Source organism: Haliotis cracherodii, unplaced genomic scaffold, assembly GCF_022045235.1.
Source record: "Haliotis cracherodii isolate W230 unplaced genomic scaffold, xgHalCrac1.p SCAF_6, whole genome shotgun sequence".
NCBI lineage: Eukaryota > Metazoa > Mollusca > Gastropoda > Lepetellida > Haliotidae > Haliotis > Haliotis cracherodii.
In genome coordinates this window covers 34,706,550-34,733,772 of record NW_027266319.1, presented here as the reverse complement: position 1 = coordinate 34,733,772, position 27,223 = coordinate 34,706,550, and the positions used below count along the sequence as shown (strand labels likewise).

Here is a 27,223-nt window from a genome sequence, read left to right as displayed (position 1 = left end):
AAATGTGGAAAAACAATCGAGAATCAATCAGGCATGCAAGAATGTCCAACCACTCCATTCAAGGTCACCTGAAATGTGGTTACATAAAACACTCCCCAGCAAAATGTTCTGCTCCAATGAACACTGCAAGATTTAGCTTTACCCAGTCTCCAATTGTGAATTCATAAAGCCTGCAATACCCATTCATACCCTACAATGACGCCCTTATATAGCCACAATGCCTTTCGGGTTGAACCTTCACAGTACCCCTTTCTCTACAGCTTTATCAACGTGGTTCCGGTTAGTTCCCCCTCCGAGCCTGGCCACATCCCAGCAACCAGAACCAATAGCCCAGAACAAATGCCTACTAAACAGACCCATGTGCCATATATGGGCATCAGATTTGACTGGTAGAGGTGGGAGCCCACTAAATGGACAATTTGTGTATAATTTACATCATGTCCTGATTTGGATAATAGACAGTCACAATAAACACTCCCATGTTGGTTGTATATTGTCAATCTGTCATCAAGTGTTGACGCAAATGTCAAAGGTAACCTGTGTCATACACTCGATACCACATCTGCACAATTAAATCACCATTATTTCAAGTTGGCCATGACGAATATAATCTCTTCTCATCTCTTCACAGCTATCTGAGTGAGGAACAATTATGATGATCTTTGACTGACTTCATTAATTAATAACTACAAGATGTCTCGTCACCACAAGGGACCCAGAGATGTAATTATCCCATTGATTTTCCCATTTCCTCCCTGGCAACATGAAGCTCAGCAGCCCTGGACTATAACCACACTATAACCACACAATAACACACCCTTCACAGCTCCTTTGAGGGTTCTATAGGTCTTTTATTCCATATTTCATAATCAGCTAATTCTGAAGTGTCTGTTTTTCCATCTGCAGAAAAATATTACCTACCTAACATTTTGGAATACATTTTCCATACTTCAAACATCTCTCTTAACATTAAACACTAAAAAAACATGGAAACAAGGTTAATTTTGTTTAATCATCCACATTCATAGTCTTCTATTTAGACACACACATGTAAATTTACAGATTTTTTTGTTTGTATTTTTTAGCAAAATATTTATGGTAATGGTCGTAATCTAAACGTTCTTATCCTCTTTTAATGAGACTACACTGAGACATTATACATATCAAATTGCATGATTACGACTCAAAAAGACATGTGGGGAGGCTAGCCAGTACATGGGAAATTTGATCAGATCGTCGTTATGTAATTAATTAATTAATCATATACTTAATTTGTTGATACACTTTTAATTGTAAAATGATATTTCAGGAGTTAGGACCTCATAAGGAGCAATCAATATCAATTGAGTTTGCATATCAAGACATAAGCAAGAATACTTCAATTACACAGCAATAAAACTAACAAATAACATAAAATCAAAACAATTGTTGTTGATATTTATATACTAATACTTTGTACGCCAAGATGAGCCAGGTGTGCAATATTAAACACCTGTCAAGGTTGAGTGATTGGCAGTTCACAGGCCTGGCTGATTCTCGATCAACCAATCATTCTGGATCAATACCAGCTGACCGTAACACCATCACACTGTGGTGACCTAAATAATATACCAGCCTCAAGGACAAACCAAAACACTACTTGTTTGGATCATATAATCATATTCCATGTTTTCATGCATATTCTGTTTACCTTGAAAATAGCAGGAACCTTATTATACAACAAACCAGGACTGTGTGATCCTGAACTGAAGGTCATTGGCTTTTCATACACACAGTTGTACAATGTTGAACACTGAATATATATTAACAAAATTTTATGCTTCGTTGCAAACTGCTTTCAGCTGCACAGTAACATTTAGGGGCCGACATGTAGAGGTATTTATTTATGCCGTGAACATGCCCAATGTCTGCAGTGTTTGTAGAATTATAACAGTAAATTCATACAGGGCTTTGCATGGGTTATTTAGTTTGGTAGTCAAGGGTTTGACAACCTGTTATGGTAAGGGGTTCAGATAAAAAAATTGGTCCCCAAGCTAAAACCTGAATACTTAGAGGATATTTATATTTTCTTTTCAAGGCAGTGTTTATCTCAATGAGTGATCTGACGAAGTTGATATTATAATAACCGGTGCAGCTTTATTCCTTGCTTGTTTTCATATTTTATCTAATATGTAATGTCATACATAACTCTTACTTGAAGATCGTAAAGCATTTGATTGAGTGTTGTATTGTTTAAACGATTAAGTATGGAAATTCATTTTAAGTGGTACCAAATTATGAAATGGCAGCATTCATTCCTAAACATGGATACACATTTTCTGCCTCCCTGTGGATGCACTCTGTATTGTTTTGTGTATGTTCAAGCTTTTTGTGTCTAGGGCGCAGGACTTCGAATCCAGTAATCCTGTTCATATATATACATGTAAACTAGTCTCTCATTTTTATCCAGTGAATTTGTTAATTTTTCAACAAACCAAACATACCAAGTCTTGCAAACATATTTTTTGCATATTTAATGATGTTGGTTGAGCCACTTTAGGTATATCCAGAGAGGGATTTGCAAATTCCTGTGTTTCTACCCTCCAGTGTTTAGAGTCTGGGTGTACATCCTTGGCACCCCCGCTGTCTGCTGTGGCGACACCATCCAGCTACAGGTATTGATTATAACACCCAGTACATGTAGGTCAAGGTAGTCCTCCTCTCATATCATTTACTCTCAATTTTCATGATGATAGTTGACTACAAGGCAAGATTCAAACGTGGGTGTCTGCAGGGAATGTGTGTGGTAAATTGCATATAAATTAGTGAATAATCTGTTTATTACACTTCTGACATCTGAAATTAACCCTGATCACTTAGTTGCTAATCTGTCCCTAACATAGTGGATTTGCCAGTTAGAGATATGTCATATACCAGTATACAGAAACGCATGCTGCGCAAGCATACATTCAATGCAATTTCACTGATGCAAGCTGCGATATAGACGAATATAGGTTAGCATGACATGAACCGCTTTACTATAGAATATATCCAGAATACTACAGAAAATGAACCAGCCCGTTAGTTTCTATCCAGGATATTTGTCTGAAGTGAAACACGCAGGCTATCCGTGGTGCTATACTTGACGAGCGAGTCGGGAGTGTTGATTTGTCACTCAAGAGAGGTGTGGTCGTGCTGTCCTCCCACCGCTAACCCTACACACAACTGTTAGCGCTTCACTTCTAAAATACAGGGAATAACTGTTTGAAAGACACTAAAGCGTGGACTGGGTGATGTCTTTGCAACTTGCAACAGGTAGATGTATGAGGACCGTAAACCGGTAGTGTGCGCACCCGAGCGTGTCAGCTGCTACCGGTTTAGACACACACAGCATTGGGGACAGTCCCCAGCGCCTAATGAAATACTCCGCTTTGCAATAATTTTCAACTGAATGAGAAAATGGCAATCATGAATCCACTTACCTATGTTGACGATCCTAATGCCCTCATCCTCCTCCAGGAAACGCAATGACATCGTCACATTTTCCAACTTCTGAGTCCTGAAGTTGGGTCGTTTGTTGATGTGCTTGAATTTTTTGCCCGAAAGCACCTCAATAAGGGCCAAAAGTCGCAACCCATCGCTAAGATCAGATTCTAAATCCCCGAGAGACTTGTTGACAGTCTTGAGATGCTCGTTAGCCCACCTGGAAAAGGTGTTTTTCTGAATAAGCTTCCACTGAGCATCGTCAGCGAGATCTCGCTCGGTGGCCGGCATATCTTCGTCCTCGTCGAACTGTTCTGAGTCATCGTACTGCATCTTGCCGTATTTATCTCCCTTTGCCGCGACAGGTGACCGAGATTAGTTACAATGCTGTAATGGCCTATGGTGGACCGTCAGCGCAGCAGGAGTGCCGATATTCAGGCACTGAGTGGGCAGTTCAGCCGATCTTCTTCCTAAAACAGACGAAAAGGAAAGGGAGCATTAGTATTAATTTCACGAGAAGGAAAACCTGAAGAATGCCATTTGAAATGTCACACTCGATGTCCGTTTGGTCATTTTGAAACTGACGTAAAATGCCACGCGTTTCTAGATACCTGTGAAATTCCGTGTATGTCTTTGAAATGAAGCTAAAATCGAATACAACTTTACAAATAAATCTCAATATTATAGACGGAGTCAAACCCACTATTCCCAGTGCTGCGTCCGTTCCCAGTTGAGTAAAATGACAGATAGAGTTGTGAATGACAAGCGATGGAATTCAATTAAAATATCCCCTCTGCCATTCGCCAGAGCACATAAAACAAATATTTATTCTCTAACTTTATATAGAAATGTGGGCCTGGTTGATAGTCCCGTGCGTCATGTTGCGGGCTCGGCTATGCACCCATACCGCAATGTATATCAATGTATTGTCACAAGCGGAAACGACGAATCTGTTTCCGACTAGCTTTCCTTCTGATAAGCACACTTGGCAAATATATGAATACTACATCTGTAAGAATTGTAAGATCTGGTGATGTAATACTAGGGATATTCTATGAATGTGAGATATGCGGAGGTTACACGACATCTATGACTGACAATATACAATATTCACTGTCTGGAACATCCAAACATTCAAATAAAATCGGAATACGTTTGACCCGATATATGAACACTTTTGAGTTTTGACAAGATATGTGAATAGTTTTGACTCGATATAATATGTTTATTCAATTTATCACACTGTGTGTTGCAATATTTACAACTGAATTATAAAACAGTTGATGTTGTGAATAAATGATTTATACACCACGAATAATAACGTAGTTTCATTTTGAAAATTACTTATCATCTATTCGTTTAATTGTAGAAGTTATTCATACAAATTGATACATTTGTCGACAACGTTATCCAAAGACAGTAAATGAGGCGGTGAAACCGCTTAATGCCATGTAATCCTGTACAACATTGTTATTACGTGACATGTTGCGTTAATTATTTCAACAGGGGTAAACTAAACTGGAGAATTTGAACCAGACATCGCTGATGACTTTAACTGACCCTCTTTCAAGGGGATTAGAAGTAGGGGGTCTGAAATAACGCCGGGGGTCGGGATCCAGGCTGTAATTTAATAGTTTTGGACATGAAGATGAACTTTATCAGGAAGATAGATTTTCCAGTTATTGCAAGCCCCCCTGGTGACCGGTACAAGACCCACCCCGGGGCTAGAGCAGGGGGTCGGGCACAGGGGGAGTCCCCAGATAACGCTGCGCGTGCATGCAGTGCTTCGTCCCATGTTTGGGCATGACTAGGAATCGTTAATTTCTAAAGGTTGTGGTCTGTGTGCAATAAAATCGGCTACTTAATGGAGGTCTACAGAGGCCGGTAGCAGTGCTGTGCACGGTGAGTCCGCTCTTTAACAGTAACTTCATGGTTTTAGGCCGCCGTCGCCGTGGCGTTATGCGCGACGATGTGAGCAGGTATGGCGTCTCTCCCTTCACCGCGACTATGGGAAGAAAAGGCACATAAACGCGATGAACGAGCCATTAAGTCTAACTAAAGTAACTGTTGCATGCCCAAACGCCGGGCATACGACATAGTACCAGGGACTACAATGGCATCAACAATCAGACACCTACTGCTGCTACATCAACATCACCACTACAATGTCTGCAGCCCGGCTGGTGCCCATGCCTTAATACACCTGTAATATTGCAGAAAACGGCGTAAAACTACACTCACCCACTACTACTTCTACAGCTACTACTACAGATACAACGACTACTACTACTTCTACTATATACTACTTCTACTCATGCTCCACACAGCTACTCCTTCATATAACAGTGACCTTGCCGGAGACAAATGGCATTTGGACATTTTAACTATTTTATTAACTTTTAATGCGACATGCTTCTATATTAGTAACAAATTTGAATAAAACACTTGAGGACATTTTGAATTACAATATGATAATATCCAAGAAAATGAATCGCTCTGAAATCTTGGACTGTTTTTACTACTACTACTACTACTACTACTACTACTGGGGCGGTCGAATAGCCTTGTGGTTAAAGCGTTCGCTCATCACGCCGAAGACCCGGGTTCTATTCCCGACATGGGTACAATGTGTGAAGCCCATTTCTGGTATCCCCGACTCCATCCCAGCACCCATACAGCTACTCCTCTGACTGACTAGTACTACATCTCTAACCTCGCCGCTTGTACACCCAACTATTTATTCACTCTCTTACGATGGCATACACAATACCTACGTTGATTATGCATATGAACCCTACGTTGATCCAAGGCGATAATGCTATATCCTAATCCACTGCTGGCGCAATTAAACATATGTAGCCTCTGTATACAGTTTACTATAGAAACATTAAAACTCAGGTTCCCCTTAGGGGGCACGGGTGGCCCAGTCGTCTAAGGCGGCGCAATTCGCTGTGCAGAGTGGCGGCCCTTGGACACGCCAGAAACCTATGATTGTGGGTTCGAATCCCGGTTCGCCCCGATTATGTTTCTAGGTTTGTCAGCACCATACCCGTGCTCGTGGGTTTCACCGAAGTGGTAAACGGCTGAAACTTGCATCACTTCGGGCTTTCCTCCCACATGAAGCTGACACGCCGCGATATAACTGGAATACTGTTTAAAGCGGCGTTAAACCCAACTCACTCACTCACAGTTTCCCCTTAGGGTACTATATCATTATCACAGCTACCATTTCCAGTTGGTTTAAAATGCTGTAATAATTAATACATGGCGTTATATTATGGGTTTAATGTTTAGCAAAATATTGTATTACATAGACTGGGGGTGAAATGTTAACATATTGCATACCACGGCACTGACCAGCAAAGAATGCTAATTATAGCACACATTAACCTGTAATGCCACCACCACGTGACGGGGAGGTCAGTGACCGTGACGATCTGTCAGACCACAATATTTGGTCGCTATTTGGATCACTGACCGTCACTGTCTATGGCCATGGTGTGTTTCAGATAACTTCACGCGTAGGTACATTTAGACTTGCACAAGTCTCAAACGCAATGATTTTTTTTAATTTTAATTAATTATTCCTTGATTATATAACTAATAAGAACAAGTTGTGTCTATAAGAGACTGCCGTGCACCTATCTAGACTTGCCTATTATAAGGACATAATTACTCTACACTAGTCTGTCTTACAGACCCTGATACAAATATATATCAAATACAGCCCATGCAAGTTTATAATGTTTGGCAAGTCTAGATCACTGCAGTATCTGAAAATGAAGAGAGTCACTGGGCTACTTTTTATTTTATTTTTTTAAGATAACCGAACAACTGGTTTTTTTCTGAACATGTTCATTTCACTGACTAGATGTTAGTCTAACTCTACACTAATGATCCCACCATTCAGTAGAGCCTTGGAGCAAGGCTAAGGCACAGTGAACTAACCAGCCTGCATGGTCTGTGCATGAGTTCAGTGTACAGGTCTAGACGTGTAATTAGTGCAGTGTGTGTAATTATCACATTTCTATATGTAGTCAGGGTAATCATGCTCCATCGATTTAGATCAGAAAAATGAGTTTCACAGACGGTTAAATAATATCCGTAGTCCGAACGACGTGACAGACATGTAGGTATCCGATGTCAGGAGTTGATATCCCAGATTCTCCCCCTTTGTAATTCTTGGTTTGTCCCTACTGTCATAGGTGATGATTTTGAACCGGTGTTAAAGTTGAGAGCTGGTACAACCATACTGCCGTGTCACCAAGACATTATTGTCGGCGACCTGCGTCAAGTTCCTCCTCGTAAAGCAGACTCGCCTCGATATATCTGAACGGCGTCAAATCCAACTCGCTCACTCGATAGTGAGTACATCTTCACGTTCTATGCTCTCCGCTCACCTGTCAAGTCTGATGTTACAGGTAAACCCCGTCATCGAGCCTGGACCAGATAATCCAGTGATTGACATCATGAGCATCGATCCACGCAATTGGGATACGATGACATGCATCAATCAAGTCAGCGAGCCTGAACACCCGATCCCGTTAGTCGTCTCTTACGACAAGCATAGTCGCTTTTTACGTCAATCATGGTTTGCTATTCTACCCCGGATCTTCACGGGTCCACACATACAGTTTTCACATTAGAACGTGTAACACCAAAAGGCTTATTTGAAGTAGTTCACAGTTTTTCAGTGCGACGCGTAGAAACGTAAAATTTCCCGGTTAACTGTCGTCTACGGTTATGTATTGTCATTGTCATACGCGCAAGGGCACTTTCAAGGTCAATATGGAAAGTAGTTTCACAGTCAAGAAAACAAGAATTTATTATTATAATTATTCATACGCATATTTAGTCTGTCTCCGCGACCCTAGAGAAAACATTAAAAAAGGAGCCAACTCAAGTCTAGAATGATTTGGCAAGTCTAGATTGCCTGAAATTAAGCATTGTTCTAAGCTACATTTGGATTTTATTTATATATCTATTTTCTTTGTACAGTATAATTTTATTTCTGGGACTAAATAATAGTCTGATATTAAGATTGAAAGGTAGAATCTGAAAAAATAATTTTAGGTTGTGTATATAAACAAACCGAACTTGTGGAGAAGTCAGTGTCACAGGTTTTATGCTCGAGGGGTGGTCGGGTAGCCTAGTGGTTAAAGCGTTCGCTCGTCACGCCGAAGACCCGGGTTCGATTCCCGACATGGGTACAATGTGTGAAGCCCATTTCTGGTGTCCCCCAACGTGATATTGCTGGAATATTGCTAAAAGCGTCGTAAAACCATACTCATTCACTCACTATGGTTCTCGAATCATAATCAGGACGAATCGGGATTCGAACCCAAAACCAGGGCTTGCTAGCCCGCCTAAGGGAAGCAACTCTGCACAACGAATTGTGTAACCCGTGTCTCCATCCATAGACACCCTGGAGTGCTGGCTGTTACTGAGATCGTCACGAGCAAAGTAGGGTTGCCTTTAGGCTCCAGTAATGAGGCTGTGCAAAGCTGATTTACCTATCTACTCCCACAAATATATCTCAGCATCAAGTGGGACGTGAAATAGATTAGGACATAATATGATTCTTAGAGTGATCAAACGTTGGCCTAAATTAACTCATCTAAATTACATAGAGCTAACTTTTTACACCGACCCGACCCTTCTCCTTTCATCCCGGGTGGCCCTGCTTCGCTCGGACAAAGTTGGGACTTAAAATAAAATTGAAATATTAGTTAGCAATATTACAGTTCTATCACGGTGGCTCGTAGTCAGCAGTATTACAGTTATATCACGATGGATCGCAGTCAGCAATATTACGGTTATATCACAGTGGCTCGTAGTCAGCAATAGTACAGTTATATCACGGTGGCTCGTCGTCAGCAATAGTGCAGTTATATCACGGTGGCTCGTAGTCAGCAATATTACAGTTATATCACGGCGGATCGCAGTCAGCAATATTACAGTTATATCACAGTGGCTCGTAGTCAGCAATAGTACAGTTACATCACGGCGGCTCGCAGTCAGCAATATTACAGTTATATCACGGTGGATCGCATTCAGCAATATTACAGTTATATCACGGTGGCTCGTAGTCAGCAATAGTACAGTTATATCACGGTGGCTCGTTGTCAGCAATAGTGCAGTTATATCACGCTGGCTTGTAGTCAGCAATATTACAGTTCTATTACGGAGGCTCGTAGTCAGCAATAGTACAGTTATATCACGGTGGCTCGTAGTCAGCAATAGTACAGTTATATCAGGGTAGATTGCAGTCAGCAATATTACAGTTCTATCACGGTGGATTGCAGTCAGCAATAGTACAGTTATATCACGGTTGATTGCAGTCAGCAATATTACAGTTATATCACAGTGGCTCGTAGTCAGCAATATTACAGTTATATCACGGTGGCTCGTAGTCAGCAATATTACAGTTATATCACTGTGGCTCGTAGTCAGCAATATTACAGTTATATCACGGTGGCTCGCAGTCAGCAATATTACAGTTATATCACGGTGGCTCGTAGTCAGCAATATTACAGTTATATCACGGTGGCTCGTAGTCAGCAATAGTACAATATACATATTATAACTGTACTCTGGGCATAAAACTGTGTAGTAAGACTGAGTAATACTTTTCAAAATACCTATTCTGGAATCATCCAAAGTTTCTCAAAAGTAGGCCTGGTTGTTTCGTAAAAGATACCGAACGACGGACGGACGAAAGAAAACACTCATGACACACCCTCACACATTCAAATGGCCTTGTTAGTCAATAGGTCACTCAAGCCTCACTATTTTCGAAACTCCATTGTCATTAAACAAAGTCCACTATTGTCACATGACGTAACGCGCATTGTGTATAAAGGTGTTCCCTGAGCATATTAGCCCACGCCAAGCATGTATACAGTAACGCTATAGTGTTATAATCGCGTTTATAATGTACTCTATATTTAGCAGGACTAACTCCTGAATACCTGCTTACACTGAGTGAGTATCGCTTTACGATACTTTTATCAATATTCCAGCAATATCACGGCGGGGTATACCAAAAATGGGTTGCATACATTGTACCCATGTGGGGAATCGAACCAGTGTCTTCGGCGTGAAAAACGAACACTTAACCACTATGCTACCCCACTTGCTTACAGACCTCTGTCCTCGTGTTTACAACATTCGACACACTATCTACAAGTACGACCATGGCTCATTATTCAAACAAGGTACAAAATTAATCACCGAATCTTACGCTAAAATATCATTAGCTTCATTAAGAAAGACTAACTTACAAAATAAAATATTAGACGAATTTATTTTTTAAATAATATCTGTGGAAGCGAGTGATTTGCGTGGTGCACGGGGAGCATGTTTCCAATTACCCACAAGCCCACACATACCCTTCACCTCTGCACCATGCTACATCACAGATTTCATTATACAGTGAGTTCTTGTCAGATTTGCGCCCACATATGGCGGCCATCTTGATATTGTTATGCGCAATTTTTATCCCGTCAAACAGATTCCCAAGAGTGTCTGCATAGGGAGATTCCCAGACTTGCATACGTCTCTAAGGCAATAGTTATTAGTTTACATCATAAATTCTAGATTATGTAAAAAATAAGAACAAGTTGTCCCTATAAGAGACTGGAGTCCTCACTGTACTGTCCACATATCTAGACTAATTTGTTAATTAGGAGGATAAAATTACTACACATCTATGGACTTTTCTTTCAGTACAGCCTTGGAGCAAGGCTAGGAGATTCCCGGTGGACCTCCATGGGGAGATTCCGTCTGAGTGAGTGAGTGAGCGAGTTGGGTTTAACACCGCTTTTAACAGTATTCCACTTATCTCAAGGCGTGTCAGCTTAATGTGGGAGGAAAGCCCGAAGTGATGCAGGTCTTACACGTTTACCACTTCGGTGAAACCCACGAGCACGGGTATGGTGCTGACAAACCTAGAAACATAATCGGGTCGAACCGGGATTCGAACCCACAATCGTAGATTTCTGGCGTGCCCAAAGGACGCAACTCTGCACAGCGAATCGCGGCGCCTTAGACTGGGCCACCCGTGCTCCCCGGCTCTGAGAAATACATAAACATTCAAAGGAGCAAATAGCAGCACGGTCAGTGGTGAAGTGTAGTGTATAAGATACTTGTACAGTGTGCTGAATAATGTATTATTATGTAGAGTTTACCACAGTTCTTGTCATTTATATAAATGTCCTCTTATTTTGACATTGGCTCTTGTGAGTGAGTTGGTTTAACTCTGGTTCTAACAGTATATTCGTCATATCACACCTTGTCAGCTTAATGTGGGAGGATGGTAAGCAGTGATGTAGATTGGAGCACGTATTGAAAGATCCAGGAGCAAAACCAAGGGAATCTAGGAATCAAAACCACAAACAATGAATCCTCGACAAGGGAGACAACCCTTGCCACTGGGCCACCGATGCCTGGGATATGTCCAAGCGAGTTGGGTTTGACGCCGCTTTGAACAGTATATATAACCATGACCTATAATAGTTATATCAATATGGTTATAACGGTGTACATAATGTACATAAACATGGCGTATAACGAGGTATATAAACATGGCGTATAACGGTATACACAAGAAACAGGTGGGCAATGATAAATTATTCTATGGCCTTGAAACAATTTCAGTTAGTGATCAAAATGAAAAAAATTAATTCCTTGCTCCTCAGACACCTTGAAAAACTGATTCTTTATACAAACCTAGCAGCGATTCAAAATAAAAATCCTCAAAGATGTATCGGTACATGTTCCCAAGGGAGACCAACACAGATGCTTAAACAGTCAACCGTTAAAGATATGATATGTAAGTTAGTTTACAGCGTCGTAAGAACAACACAGTTATTTTCACGAAACATAACCATTAAGAGAGTATAAGAATTGTTATGTTGATATGAAGATATTCGTAAAATGATGTTTGAGCTAAGAAGGACGCCTGTCGACATTAAAGGCGATGCGCAGACAGCAGTGCAGTGGATCTGCTGACGAGAAAACGCACACACACCGGCAGCCACAGTCCCAGAATGCCAAACTGTGGCCTTCAACTTCACGAAACCTCAATGCCGAGTACATTTCACTATAACGCAGTACCCATGCATGATGTATACGTTGTAAATATAAACTTATTGGGAAACTTTACGAAGTGTACATAGCCTTTGCATATACTTGTTGTAACTTAAGATGACTAGGAAACATATCAGTGACTACATTGATCGCGTTATAGCGAACATGCTCTTGGCACCGTTGGTAGGTGCCCACATTGAGATGTGTATTTATATGACAGTCTCCGGTTTCAGGTAACCAGTAGACAAATTAGGAAGTACGACTTTCATATCGCCCATGGGCTTATCACAGAGCGCTAACTTATAATATTAGCGTTACGCCGTCTTCTTCCGAAACTTTTAAGGCTAGGAATATCAAGTGAATTCAAGTTGACCTTGAGATTTCTTTGACGCAAACCATACTAAAGAATTCCTTGTTTCCGATAAATGGCATGATATATAGACGCATAGCAATTTGATTTTCAGCGCTGATATATATATACGATACTTCAGAGGTAATTTTTATCCGCTTTCCCGATCGTAAAACGCTTCAAAAACATAAACAAAATGGCGACGGTTGCCATGGTAAATATCCTGGGCGTGGGTTAGTCTGAATCACTGCCGATTACGGAGAAGCGGCTGTACTCCTTCATTAATTATAACAATACTCCTACACTCATGTGTTCAATTGACGATGTTCATATATAGCAACATGCCCTGTGTTCTTGATTTAAAAATAAAATATTACCTCCACACTGTTCTATCCTGGAGACGGAAACATGGAATTTTGGGATAGGTCCAACGTGTCACTGAGTAAATAGCATGCAGCGAAAGTAAAGAACAGCTCACCCAAGCCGTTGAACAAATTCTACTTTAGCTGAAGATTAAGGGAAAAGAGCAACAAACAGCGAGGCAATATTGCTGCTGTTTCCCAACCTCATAGAGTGTACCGTTATCTCAGCGCTTCCTACTCTCGCACGAGTTCAAATGTTACTTCCGGAATCCAGGTAGGTTAGGACAGCTTACACAAGAACACAATATAAAGTTATAATGAAGTATATCATGAGTTAAAAGCTTCATTAACAATAGTATAACAATAATAAGTAATTACACTGCAGAGAAAGGTACTGGTGATCAAAGTTATCGCTGTTTTAGACTGGCGATGTGCTGGAGGCGGACGGAACCTATGGTCATAACATCTTACCCGTATTTCCAAGAATGTTAACTCCGTTTAGTATGATCACAATAATACACGTCTAGAGGAGCATGTTGCTGTAAATCCTGTAGATATACAACTGACCAGGGACTGACCTCCCCGACTATATACCCTGTCTTACCCCTGATATCCAGCAGCGTCTGTGTAATCGTGAACAGTCACTGAAGATGGGTACGGCCACTCTCTCACCTCTCTCCAAACCGGGCACGGATATAAATATTCTCAGCCGTGCATTGGCGGACGAGGAAATGGGAGACGCCGTCGGTTAGCTGCCGATACTCTTGCTATGATAAAACGAAGGGGAGGTTTTGCGCTCGTGCGCGTTCTTTCTCCCTAATTTGGAAACAGGGGGGAAGATGAGCTTGTGGCAGAGCAGTGTCATCATGGCAAACATGATGGGGGCGACGATGTACCCCTATCTCGGTACTCTCAATTCAGTATTTGCTCTGATTAGTCGTGGACGCCGGTCCAGGTGACACGGGGGAAGGGCCTGGGGAGTTTGTTGCAGAACTTTCAGGAACTATCTAAATTGTCGTCCAACACGTGGCTCACGGATCAAATTTCAAAACAGCTGAAGTAAGCGGAATTAAACTCCTAGCGGCGTACGTTGTACTCCCTTTCATGGGTGTCGCTACGCTACAGGTGGTATGGTGATCGGCGCTGTCGCCAGAAGCTAGGACTTTCCATATATCACTGAAAGTGTGTAAAGGGTCTGGAAGAAAAATTAAAGTGTTTTCTGACGGTGCTTCTGGAGAGCTGATTGACTTTCGAAATACGGTTCTCTTCATCGACACACGATGTGTACATTTGTGTATATTTTTGTGTCTACCTTTTTATCTACCTTTTGTCTACCTTTGTGTCTACCTTGGTGTCTTATTTTGTATCTACCTTTGTGTCTACCTTGGTGTCGACCTTTATACCTGCTTTTGTGTCTACCTTTGTACCTACCTTTTTGTCTTTCTTTGTATCTACTTTTGTATCTACCTTTTGTCTACCTTTGAAACTACCTTTGTGTCTACCTTTGTATCTACCTTTGTATCTACCTTTGTGTCTACTTTTGTATCTACCTTTGTATCTACCTTTGTATCTACCTTTGTGTCTACTTTTGTATCTACCTTTGTATCTACCTTTGTGTCTACTTTTGTATCTACCTTTGTATCTACCTTTGTGTCTACCTTTGTATCTACCTTTGTATCTACCTTTGTATCTACCTTTGTGTCTACCTTTGTATCTACCTTTGTATCTACCTTTGTGTCTACTTTTGTATCTACCTTTGTATCTACCTTTGTATCTACCTTTGTGTCTACTTTTGTATCTACCTTTGTATCTACCTTTGTATCTACCTTTGTATCTGCCTTTGTATCTACCTTTGTGTCTACCTTTGTGTCTACCTTTTTGTCAACCTTTTTGTCAACCTTTGTCTTCCTTTGTGTCTACCTTTGTCTACCTTTTTGTCTACCTTTCTGTCAACCTTTTTATCTACCTTTGTCTATCTTTTTGTCTACCTTTGTGTCTACCCTTGTGTCAGCCTTTTTGTCTACCCTTGTGTCTACCTTAGTGTCTACCTTTGTCTACCTTTGTGTCGACCTTCGTGTCCCCCTTTGTGTCAGCTTAATGTGGAGAAGGCGTGAAGTACTTTGGTAATACCCATGGTCGCAGAGACTCAAAGACCAAGTGTCATACTCGTGGTGACTCTGGGATTCAAAACCCTAACGGCTTAACACGACACGGATAATTAACACAATCCCGTGTGCTGCTCCGCTGGGCCACTCGTGCACAGAGAACAGCAGACAGACATGCCAGGGAGACAGGTATGGTTTGAGACGACTTCAGAAACTAAACCCATCTGAACAAATTGAGTGATTGTCTCTCTATGCCGACACACCATACCACTGACCTATATAGGTCCGTATAAAGGCCCGCGCTTATGGAGGTCAAATATAACGTTTGCTCACAAGTTATCACCCTCGTACATCAGGACTAATCACGTTCCTATATGAACCAGATAGACTCACTCATAGTCTCGGAAAGTATAAAATTTTCATAGCAACAAATAACTAAATTAAAATTGAAAATGAGCCCCAGTGAGATGGGAGTTTCAGAACCTGAGGAAAATCTAGACGTGCTATATTTAGGGCGTTTGCATTACAACTAGGGCTGGGCGGATGGGCAAATAATGGTTCAGGGACTGTGATACAGACTTGGACCAGACTTCTTATACGCGGAACTACTCGGAATATGGCAGCGCTAGGTCACAGCGACCGAAGTTGGTCCTATATAGTCAAACAACGCCTTACAATAAAGTATGGCACTAATGAAAGTCAAGGGGATATACTGCATGACTTGTATCCTGCTGCTAAGGAAACCACATTGCTAAGATTCAGCTTCATAATTCAAACATATGACGAGGCTACGATATTGAGACCTGCTTCATATTTCAAACATGACGAGGCTACGAGGATACATTTCAAAAGAAGGAGGCTTCGATATTGAGACCTGCTTCCCATTTCAAAAGAAGGAGGCTACGATATTGAGACCTGCTTCCCATTTCAAAAGAAGGAGGCTACGATATTGAGACCTGCTTTACATTTCAAAAGAAGAAGGCTGCCATATTCAGCCTTGCTTTACATTTCAAAAGAAGGAGGCTACGATATTGCGACCTACTTCACATTTCAAAAGAAGAACGCTACGATATTGAGACCTGCTTCACATTTCAAAAGAAGGAGGCTACGACATTAAGACCTGCTTCACATTTCAAAACAAACCTGCTTCACATTTCAAAAGAAGGAGGCTACGATATTGAGACCCGCTTCACATTTCAAAAAAAGGAGGCTACGATATTGAGACCTGCTTCACATTTCAAAAGAAGAAGGCTGCCATATTGAGCCTTGCTTTACATTTCAAAAGAAGGAGGCTACGATATTGAGACCTGCTTCACATTTCAAAAGAAGAATGGCTACGACATTAAGACCTGCTTCACATTTCAAAAGAAAGAGGCTACGATATTGAGACCTGCTTCACATTTCAAAAGAAGGAGGCTACGATATTGAGACCTGCTTCACATTTCAAAAGAAGGAGGTTACGGTATTGAGACCTGCTTCACATTTCAAAAGAAGGAGGCTAGGATATTGAGACCTGCTTCACATTTCAAAAGAAGGAGGTTACGGTATTGAGACCTGCTTCACATTTCAAAAGAAGGAGGCTAGGATATTGAGACCTGCTTCACATTTCAAAAGAAGGAGGCTACGATGTATATTAAGAACCAGCTTCCATCTCTAAATCGTTCATTAGTTTGTCAAGCTGAGAACTGACATGGACACTTACCGCACTCCCGTCCAGTAAACTTCCCTGTAACAGACAACTAAGTTGAAGAATGCGACGCGAGAAGCTAACATCCGCGCACGGACAAACTGGATCACCAAATCTTAAAACATAAATTCAACTATTTCCCGAACCCAGCCCAGATCATTCCAAAACTGGTGTTGCGGATGTCGAGACGCCCCCACCCCTACTTCATGTACGGAGGTGACACTGCCGTCGCTGTAGCCGCGCCTAGGGTGACAACACCACAGCCTCAGGACGGTATACAACAGAGTATTTGTATTAATCTGGAAGAACCCAGATCTTTCATTCAATATTCATTATATTGGCTATGTTCTTATGAAAAAAAGAACATGGTACACACTCCTGCAGTCCTCGAATACTCGAAAATCATCTTTTAATAGAAATACATGGCCCCTTGACATTAATATCTAAATACGCCCATAGCACCATTGCTGAAATAAAACAAGTGATTAATACTATAAATAGAAACTTCAACATGTACGACTACTTCTACAACAATGACGTCTCCGCTTGCCCCACCCCGCTAGACAACCACTCCATCAACACATCCGCCTCCTCATGTCTCTTGACATACCTACACGAGCTCTTGCCAAAAAACTCCGACCATGAAAAACAATAATTTCGCTCTCATTTTGAACAAAATAAAGTACAGCAAACTACGGATATAACGAACTCAAGGGGACCACTAATTTTAGTTCGTTATAACCGTAGTTCGTTATAAGCATATATACAACATAACTGCAACAAATAGTCGGGAACAAAAAAGTAAGTTCGCTATATCCGTCAGTTCGTTATAAGCGTGTTCGTTATAAACGTAGTTTACAGTAAATTTGATTTTTATTGCATTTATAATGTAGATAATAAATTTTGTTAAAGCTTGTCGGTATCCAAATTGTATATATTAAAAAAATAAAACAATAATCTGTAGGCAACACAAGCGCGAAATCCTGGCATCAGGTCTAAACAGTTGAAGTATGGCTTCTATAAGATTATTATTATCTGACATGAAACAGTTTCCTGGTTCCTCGATAGTGGACATATAATTGAGTCCCTCCGCCGTACCATCTTCCGCTGGGCCCGTCTCCCATATTCGCACTGATTATCATACTTCTTGGTTTGTCATATACCAGTGCTTGTGGGTGTCACACAACTGGCTGAAGACCAACCGCAGAACCGTCTAAGACTTGCATGAGAGGTGTTTCTGACACACTAGGTTGGCACGTCGTGATACGACAGAAGTACTGTCTACATCTGCGTCGGCCTGACTCACTCACTCTATCAATACTGAGATTGTGTCGCAGGTGTCGTATGTCAGGTTGACTCTCGTAGTAGATGTTCTGCTACTATTGTTCAATTAACAAATGCTAAACCCATGATCGATGTTAAGAATCATCCTATTTTCAATAGATGAAAACCTACATGTGTAAATACGAATGGTTTAAGAATTCTTACAGTCTTCCCGTCTGTATGTGAGTGAGTGAGTGAGTGCGTGCTTGCTTGCGTACGTGGGGTGATTGAGTGAATAGGGGTTTTAGCCGATAGGAATGTGCAGCTATAACGACGGGGAGATCTATCGCCGTGATCTGACGAGTGAGTGAGTGAGTTGTCCTTTACGACGATGCCATGCAACAATATTCGAGTTTTACAAAGACAACGGCCTGTAAAGACACCCGGTGGCTGATAGCATGAATAACAATCCACGCGAGTGGGTGAGTATGGTTTTACGCCGCTTTTAGCAATGTTCCAGCAATATAACGGCGGGGGACACCAGAAATGGGCTTCACACATTGTACCCATGTCGGGAATCGAACCCGGCGTGACGAGCGAACGCTTTAACCACTAGGCTACCCGACCGCCCCATGTGCATTAAGAAACACGGTATATTGCATAAATGTATACAATTCCAGATTGCTTCCAGTGTATTCCATGACATTGTCTCTGACTCATGGACACAAGTGCCGATTACATAAATCAACTTGGCATAGTATTGCACTGGTAAGTAATTACACAACTACTTCACGTGGTTTACATGCCCGGAGGTCCACGTGTCGTTGTTGTGAGTCAAGAGAGGAAAATTGACTCCTGGATTTACTGTTAGTTCTCTGATAAGGGGCAGCCGGCGTCTAGCCAGGCTTGGGGGGAGGTGATCGGGATTCGATGGCAGATACACTGACATTAGTGTCCGCCACCACCCCCCATCCACGCGTAGTGTATACAGTATTCCCTACCGCAATGTTACTGGTATCCATTAGGATCCGTTGGGTTTGAAGTGGTTCTAATGCATTTAACATGTGGTATTGCGGTTCGGTGTGCATTTATTAAAAATAAGTCTTGCAATAATAGCTGGTGATTGAATATACATGTATTTAAATATGACAATTACACCATAGCTTTCAGCGCAGGGTGCTGGGCCATGTGTAGCGGTTTATTTTAGTATTATCCATTTAAGAGGCTTATAAGTAGTCCACGTGCGGTACTGGACACGTGTGGAACATGTGGTGTTATTCCAGAGTTCGGTTACCTATATATGTAAGTCATGTTCGTGGATTGCATGATCACTTGGTATGCTGCCGATTGACCGTCATTTAAGGCAGAGCAGCAAATGTAACGGGTTGTGAGTTCGGTATAACGCCACTTGAACAGACTCACGGCGTGTCCGTTTGGAGGAGAGCCAGACGTGACGCAGGTCTTAGGTGTTAATACATTAGGGAAATCTAAGAGCACGGGTGCGGACAAACCGGGGATCATAATCGGAGTCAATCAAGGATTCGAACCCACGACTAGTGATCCTGGGTAGTGATGACGGGTAATTAAGGCAACATTTTCGCCTTTGTCCACTGACACAATGCCACCGACAATCAACATTCAGTTAAAGGCCACATGTGAAGGAACAGGCCATCAGATCATTTGTGCATGCGTGCGTGTGTGTATTGAAAATATTATCTGTTCCGAAAAGTCCCCAAAAAGCAAAACAAATTTCATGAAAATAATAAAACGATTGTTTTAAGTAAAAAGAAATGTGTTTGACTCCTCCTTTAGAGGAAAAAAAAGAGAACAATCTTGAAGCACTGATTAAAAATGTACATTCTGCATCAAACAAAAATCATTTAATAGAGACAAATCGGATCCAATAGGGTGTTTTCGTGGCCATGAACAAATTCTTGTAGTTATATTATCATTAAGCGTTCGCCAATAGATCGCCTTGATCTTGATGTTTCATATAGGAGCTGACGCACACTTGCTCCAGGTGCGCTGAGAAACAGACACGCTGTGAACACCGCGTATGGGGGTTCTCTAAATACAACGTCTGGGTAATATACTTCTGTTCTTTCTTACTAAACACACCCGTTGATATTTTGATCTCTTTTCACCAGGAATCTCGCTCTGCACTTCAGACGATGGGCGTAACCAGGAAGACGATCTAGAACCTCTCGTACTGTGGCGCGGGAGACCAACGATTAAGACGTTGTATTGTTGCCACTGTTGCCCCCGTCGGGATCTGTGCGCCTACCCCCTCCATACAGCAGATGGAGAGATGTGCTGGAGGAGATTTGCCCTCAAGGTTCATGTTAGCTCTATGAGTGGGGCTTGAGGGGTTATAGGTGGAGTACCACTGTCCTAGGTGGTGCTTGGGGGGGGGGGGGGGGGGGGGGGGGTAGGTGGGTCACATCAATACTGTCCTGGGTGGTGCTTGGGGGTTTGCTGGGTCACATCAATACTGTCCTGGGTGGTGTTTGGAGGTTAGTTTGGTCACATCAATACTGTCCTAGGTGGTGTTTGAATGTTAGTTTGGTCACATCAACACTGTCCTAGTTGGTGCCTTGGGGATTAGGTGGGTCACATCAACACTGTCCTAGGTGGTGCTTGGGGGGTTAGGTGGGTCACATCAATACTGTCCTGGGTGGGGTTTGGGGGTAAGTTTGGTCACATCAACACTGTCCTAGGTGGTGCCTGGGGGGTTTGCTGGGTCACATCAATACTGTCCTGGGTGGTGTTTGGAGGTTAGTTTGGTCACATCAATACTGTCCTAGGTGGTGTTTGAATGTTAGTTTGGTCACATCAACACTGTCCTAGGTGGTGCTTGGGGGGTTAGGTGGGTCACATCAATACTGTCCTGGGTGGGGTTTGGGGGTAAGTTTGGTCACATCAACACTGTCCTAGGTGGTGCCTGGGGGGTTAGTTGGGTCACATCAATACTGTCCTTGGTGGTGCTTGGTTAGGTGGGTCACATCAATACTGTCCTGGGTGGCGTTTGGAGGTAAGTTTGGTCACATCAACACTGTCCTAGGTGGTGCCTGGGGGGTTAGTTGGGTCACATCAATACTGTCCTTGGTGGTGCTTGGTTAGGTGGGTCACATCAATACTGTCCTGGGTGGCGTTTGGAGGTAAGTTTGGTCACATCAACACTGTCCTAGGTGGTGCCTGGGGGGTTAGTTGGGTCACATCAATACTGTCCTTGGTGGTGCTTGGTTAGGTGGGTCACATCAACACTGTCCTAGGTGGTGTTTGGAGGTTAGTTTGGTCACATCAATACTGTCCTAGGTGGTGCTTGGGGGGTTAGGTGACTCACATCAACACTGTCCTAGGTGGTGCTTGGGGGGTTAGGTGACTCACATCAACACTGTCCTGTAGGGAGGGAGCGTGGAGGAGGGGTAGCTTGTAGTCACCGGTGTGGCTCTGAACGTGTACAGGCAACCAGGTGAACAGGATTGATACGTTGAATCAAAATGAAACTTGGCGCTTTATATTCTGTTGAATCAGTGCACTCGGCTCTAACTAACCGTTGAGGTTGTGTTATAATTAACCTTATAAACATCCAATGACGCCATCTTTTTGTTTTCTATTCCTGAAGACTAACCTGACACTCGCCCAGCAAACACCACGCTTCTACATATTACACATGAGATTGACTTTTGTTTGAGACAGAATACCCTTTAAGCAGGAGCCAAATTGTTTTGGACTCGCAACAGCATATTGTCCCAACTTGACGATGTATGTTCTTTTGTAATATGTAAAACATAGATATTTCTTAGGCATTTTCGAGAACAGATTATTCACTTCAAATCCGATCACCTGAATACTATGTTTCTTTGCATACACATTACATTGATGAAAAATATGTCAAAAACTGGATTTACCCGTTGCACGTTGCAATGTCTTGTATCTGCTTGCCTTTCACACTATTCTGACAATGTGTGTCTATATAGAACATGAAGTAAGGTTACTTCGTGATTGTATTACCACCGTCGTTTTCCTAACCCAAATATTACCTTGTAACAATATTGGCTGTAGCCGAGCTGGTCTACTCTGTACGTTGTGATGACATTTACCCGTTCTTCAGACCTAGGTGTGTATAGAGGTGTATATTTTATAGTGTATCTGGGTGTACTGGAGTTGTATATGTTATAGTGTATGTGAGTATATTGGAGGTGTATATGTTATAGTGTATGTGAGTATACTGGAGGTGTATATGTTATAGTGTATGTGAGTACACTGGGGGTGTATATGTTATAGTGTATGTGAGTACACTGGGGGTGTATATGTTATAGTGTATGTGAGTATATTGGAGGTGTATATGTAATAGTGTATGTGAGTATACTGGAGGTGTATATGTTATAGTGAATATGAGTATACTGGAGGTGTATATGTTATAGTGTATGTGAGTATAATGGAGGTGTATTTGTTATAGTGTATGTGAGTATACTGGAGGTGTATATGTTATAGTGTATGTGAGTATACTGGAGGTGTATATGTTATAGTGTATGTGAGTATACTGGAGTTGTATATGTTATAGTGTATGTGGGTATACTGGAGTTGTATATGTTATAGTGTATGTGAGTATACTGGAGGTGTATATGTTATAGTGTATATGAGTATACTGGAGGTGTATATGTTATAGGGTATGTGAGTATACTGGAGGTGTATATGTTACAGTGTATGTGAGTATACTGGAGGTGTATATGTTATAGTGTATGTGAGTATACTGGAGGTGTATATGTTACAGTGTATGTGAGTATACTGGAGGTGTATATGTTATAGTGTATGTGAGTATACTGGAGGTGTATATGTTACAGTGTATATGAGTATACTGGAGGTGTATATGTTATAGTGTATGTGAGTATATTGGAGGTGTATATGTTATAGTGTATGTGAGTATACTGGAGTTGTATATGTTATAGTGTATATGAGTATACTTGAGGTGTATATGTTACAGTGTATATGAGTATACTGGAGGTGTATATGTTATAGTGTATGTGAGTATACTGGAGGTGTATATGTTATAGTGTATATGAGTATACTGGAGGTGTATATGTTATAGTGTATGTGAGTCTACTGGAGGTGTATATGTTATAGTGTATGTGAGTATACTGGAGGTGTATATGTTATAGTGTATGTGAGTATACTGGAGGTGTATATGTTATAGTGTATGTGAGTATACTGGAGGTGTATATGTTATAGTGTATGTGAGTATACTGGAGGTGTATATGTTATAGTGTATGTGAGTATACTGGAGTTGTATATGTTATAGTGTATATGCGTATACTTGAGGTGTATATGTTATAGTGTATGTGAGTATACTGGAGGTGTATATGTTATAGTGTATGTGAGTATACTGGAGGTGTATATGTTATAGTGTATGTGAGTATATTGGAGGTGTATATGTAATAGTGTATGTGAGTATACTGGAGGTGTATATGTTATAGTGTATGTGAGTATACTGGAGGTTTATATGTTATAGTGTATGTGAGTATACTGGAGGTGTATATGTTATAGTGTATATGAGTATATTGGAAGTGTATATGTTATAGTGTATGTGAGTATATTGGAGGTGTATATGTTATAGTGTATGTGAGTATACTGGAGGTTTATATGTTATAGTGTATGTGAGTATACTGGAGGTGTATATGTTATAGTGAATGTGTTAATATATTGTAGGTGTAAATTGTATATCAGAGATAGAGAGGAAAAGGGAGTGTGTCAGAGAGAGAGGGAGAGAGAGAGCGTGTGTGTGATAGAGTGAGTGAGTTGGGTTTAACGCCGCTTTAAACAGTATTCCAGTTATATCACGGCGTGTGTGTGATAGAGAGAAAGGGAGAGAAAAATAGGGAGTGCGTGAGAGAGGGAGAAAGATAGAGAAAGAGAGAGAGTGTGTGAGAGAAAGAGAGAAGGGATGTATCTGGGAGTTAGGGAAAGAGAGAGAGAGAGGGGGGGTGTGTCTGAGAGAGAAAAATATCGGGGGAGGGGTAGTAACAGTAATCGTCCGCATTGCGAGGTTTCCTGATTAACGGGGTTTATTTGTACATGGCCGTTGATGTTCTCTTCTCTGTAACATAAACTTACTACAGTCGTCTGGGGCCAAGACGGCCTTGTGTAACTCGGCCCCGGCTAGACACATCTCACATTTACTTGTACACTCCAAAACATATCACATCATTACAAAACATTATAAAGCTACGACAACAATCCGCAAAGCCGCGATCTGGCGTAGTTGTGTTATAACTGTTTACTCAGCACTCTCTTATCGGACCGTCTTCTCCATCAAGACGACTCTCCACACTGGGCTCGGGTTCCGAGCAATTGCACAAACTGGCATTGTTCCCACTCAGCGTGAACGCCTTAGCGAGGGCCACTGATTTGCGGTTAGCATACACGTGGAGAGTGTTCTAGACGGACTTGTAGGTAATGTTTGGTGTGCAGGAGACACTTTCATCTTTTGGAGCATCACACGTGACACCCCCAACCCCCACCCCTTCCTTGACAGGCTAGAGAGGTATTTGTGACATGCCGCCGGGTAGATGGCGTTGAGAGAAACATTACATGATAGAGTTTAGAGTTAGTGTTAACATGCAAATCATCTGTATAGATATATGTCAGTGTGTAAATTCAGTCAGTTTGTAAAAAGTGAATTTTTCAGTTATTTTGTGGACTGAAATATCAGGCAGAATATTTGACAAATTGACTGAAACTTATTTAGCACATGACGGTTTATGGGTTTAGAAGGATTAGGGATTAAGGGGTTGAGGTTTCAGAAGCCTGATGGTTTAAGTGATTAGAGGAGAGTTTAGTCCACTGTAATTAATAAACCTGGCCCCAGAAGCCTGAAACCAACTGTACTCCTTTTGATGTTGGGCAGTCAGAAACAAAGTTGCAACCTTATTTAAAAAAATATATAAACATTCCTAGGTGAAGTCTCGCTATCACTTTAAGGTAGCAATGGCGGGTGTTGTTTGATCAAAGACGTAAAGTGCAAGTTGATATCACATGTGTTATCTCAATAAAGATATTTATAGAGAAATGAATTTATAACTTTTTCTTGGAGTTACAAGTTTCAACCATGTGTCAAATATTTTGCCTGATATTTAATATTATTTATGTAATAAGTGGTAAATTAAGCTTTGTTGGCTTTGGCAGTCACTGGGTTTGGTAAAAACAAGCTATCGTGGAATGATTATTCATACAATTTGTTTTCGTTTGGCCATTGATTCCAAACGAATCTTGTGCGTTCCAACTTATACACACCATTAACGAGGTCACAACATGGCGGCTGGGGTCACGGGCACTGCGGAATGCTTGGATTGCGTCAGAAGTAGTTTGTCTGTTATGTAATGGAGGCTTTTAGGAGAGGCAGGTTCAGAATGACACTTTGACATATGTGGAATATGTTGTCGTGGTGATAGGAAATATACTGCACAACTCTCTCAAACACGGGACACATGCCAAACTACCGATCTGACACGCAGATGACGAAACTATTCCATTAAGTCGTTCTCATGTTTTCATTGCGGGATATTTAAAGAGGGGTCAGAAGGTTTGCGAAAGCGGCGGATGCCTTCAGTGAAGTGAGGGAGCGAGTGAGTGAGTGAGTGGATGCCGCTTAACGGTACAGTCTGCACTAGTCATACTACATCATGGGGAGCTGCAAGATGGTCGAGTCTGAACCAGACAGTACATGGGCAATGATGGCACACAAACAAGATTGACGATCCACCCCCATGCTAGTCGACCAACTCACCCGAACCCACCTGCAGTTGGCCTGTCTGACCATTCAGTTTAACCCCACCTAAGCTGGCCAAGTAACACGGAACAACCGCAGTTGACCTGTCTGACCACTCAATTTAACCCTACCTTAGTCGATCAAGTCACTCGGAACAACCGCAGTTCGCCTGACTGACCACTCAATTTAACCCCACCTTAGTCGATCAAGTCACCCGAACCCCCTGCAGTTGGCCTGTCTGACCATTCAGTTTAACCCCACCTAAGCTGGCCAAGTAACACGGAACAACCGCAGTTGACCTGTCTGACCACTCAATTTAACCCCACCTTAGTCGATCAAGTCACCCGGAACAACCGCAGTTCGCCTGTTTGACCACTCAATTCAACCCCTACGGAATAAAGGTGTTATGGCATTTGTACACGCTGTATTATCTGTGAAACCTTCAAAAGAATGGTAATACCACGGTATTCGAGTAACGCCTGCGTGTACATCCAGATATCACGGTATTCGAGTAACGACTGCGTTGAAATCCAGATACCACCGTATTCCAGTAACGCCTGCGTGTACCTCCAGATACAACGACATACTCTTGGAAGAAACATTGCCCCTTTCCTATGTTAATTCACATTTTTTTTCACCAAACGTTCCTAATTTATCTGGTTAATTACTTTTCTGTCTGGGTGCACCGTTGTCGTAACGAAGCCGCACCGCCCGGGCCGTACAGCGCAGCGTGTGTCTGTGCGATGAGGCCATTAGTAATGCCGTACACCTGCACCACGAGAACACCCTCACACCACACAAGAGGTGCACGTCCAACGTAGGTCTACGGCATCAATAAAGACATGATTTACATAGATTTTAATATATTATATAATTTCGTACATACACTAGTACAATTATCTAGCAAGTGATCAACAAACTGGATGGGACGTGATTATATAGCAGTACCTATAAACAAATATTAACAAAACGTATAATTTCGTTTTTAAAAAATGTGTAAATATTGTGTCATTATTGAGACGCAGATATTTACAGACCACCTTCATATCGAAATATTCCTGAGAGTGGCGTTTAACAAACAAACCCTCCCGCAGGCTTTCATGTGGGGTCATTTAAAGTCCTTGAATATTTTTCACT

General features: G+C 41.7%; 1 protein-coding gene across 10 annotated transcripts in view; it reads right to left on the bottom strand.

Moving 5' to 3' along the window:
• The window catches only part of LOC139446700 (filamin-A-like), a 171,354-nt gene that overhangs the window by 87,206 nt on the left and 56,925 nt on the right, over positions 1–27,223 (bottom strand). For 4 of the 10 annotated variants that reach the window (XM_071227971.1, XM_071227979.1, XM_071227981.1 and 1 more), the window contains exons 1-2: positions 13,868–13,970; positions 3,462–3,932 (exon numbers count right to left, since the gene is read on the bottom strand). In XM_071227971.1, coding sequence (XP_071084072.1) covers positions 3,462–3,795 — 334 coding nt within the window. In that variant the 5' untranslated portion in view covers positions 3,796–3,932; positions 13,868–13,970. The other 6 variants (XM_071227975.1, XM_071227978.1, XM_071227973.1 and 3 more) reach the window with 5 other exon arrangements.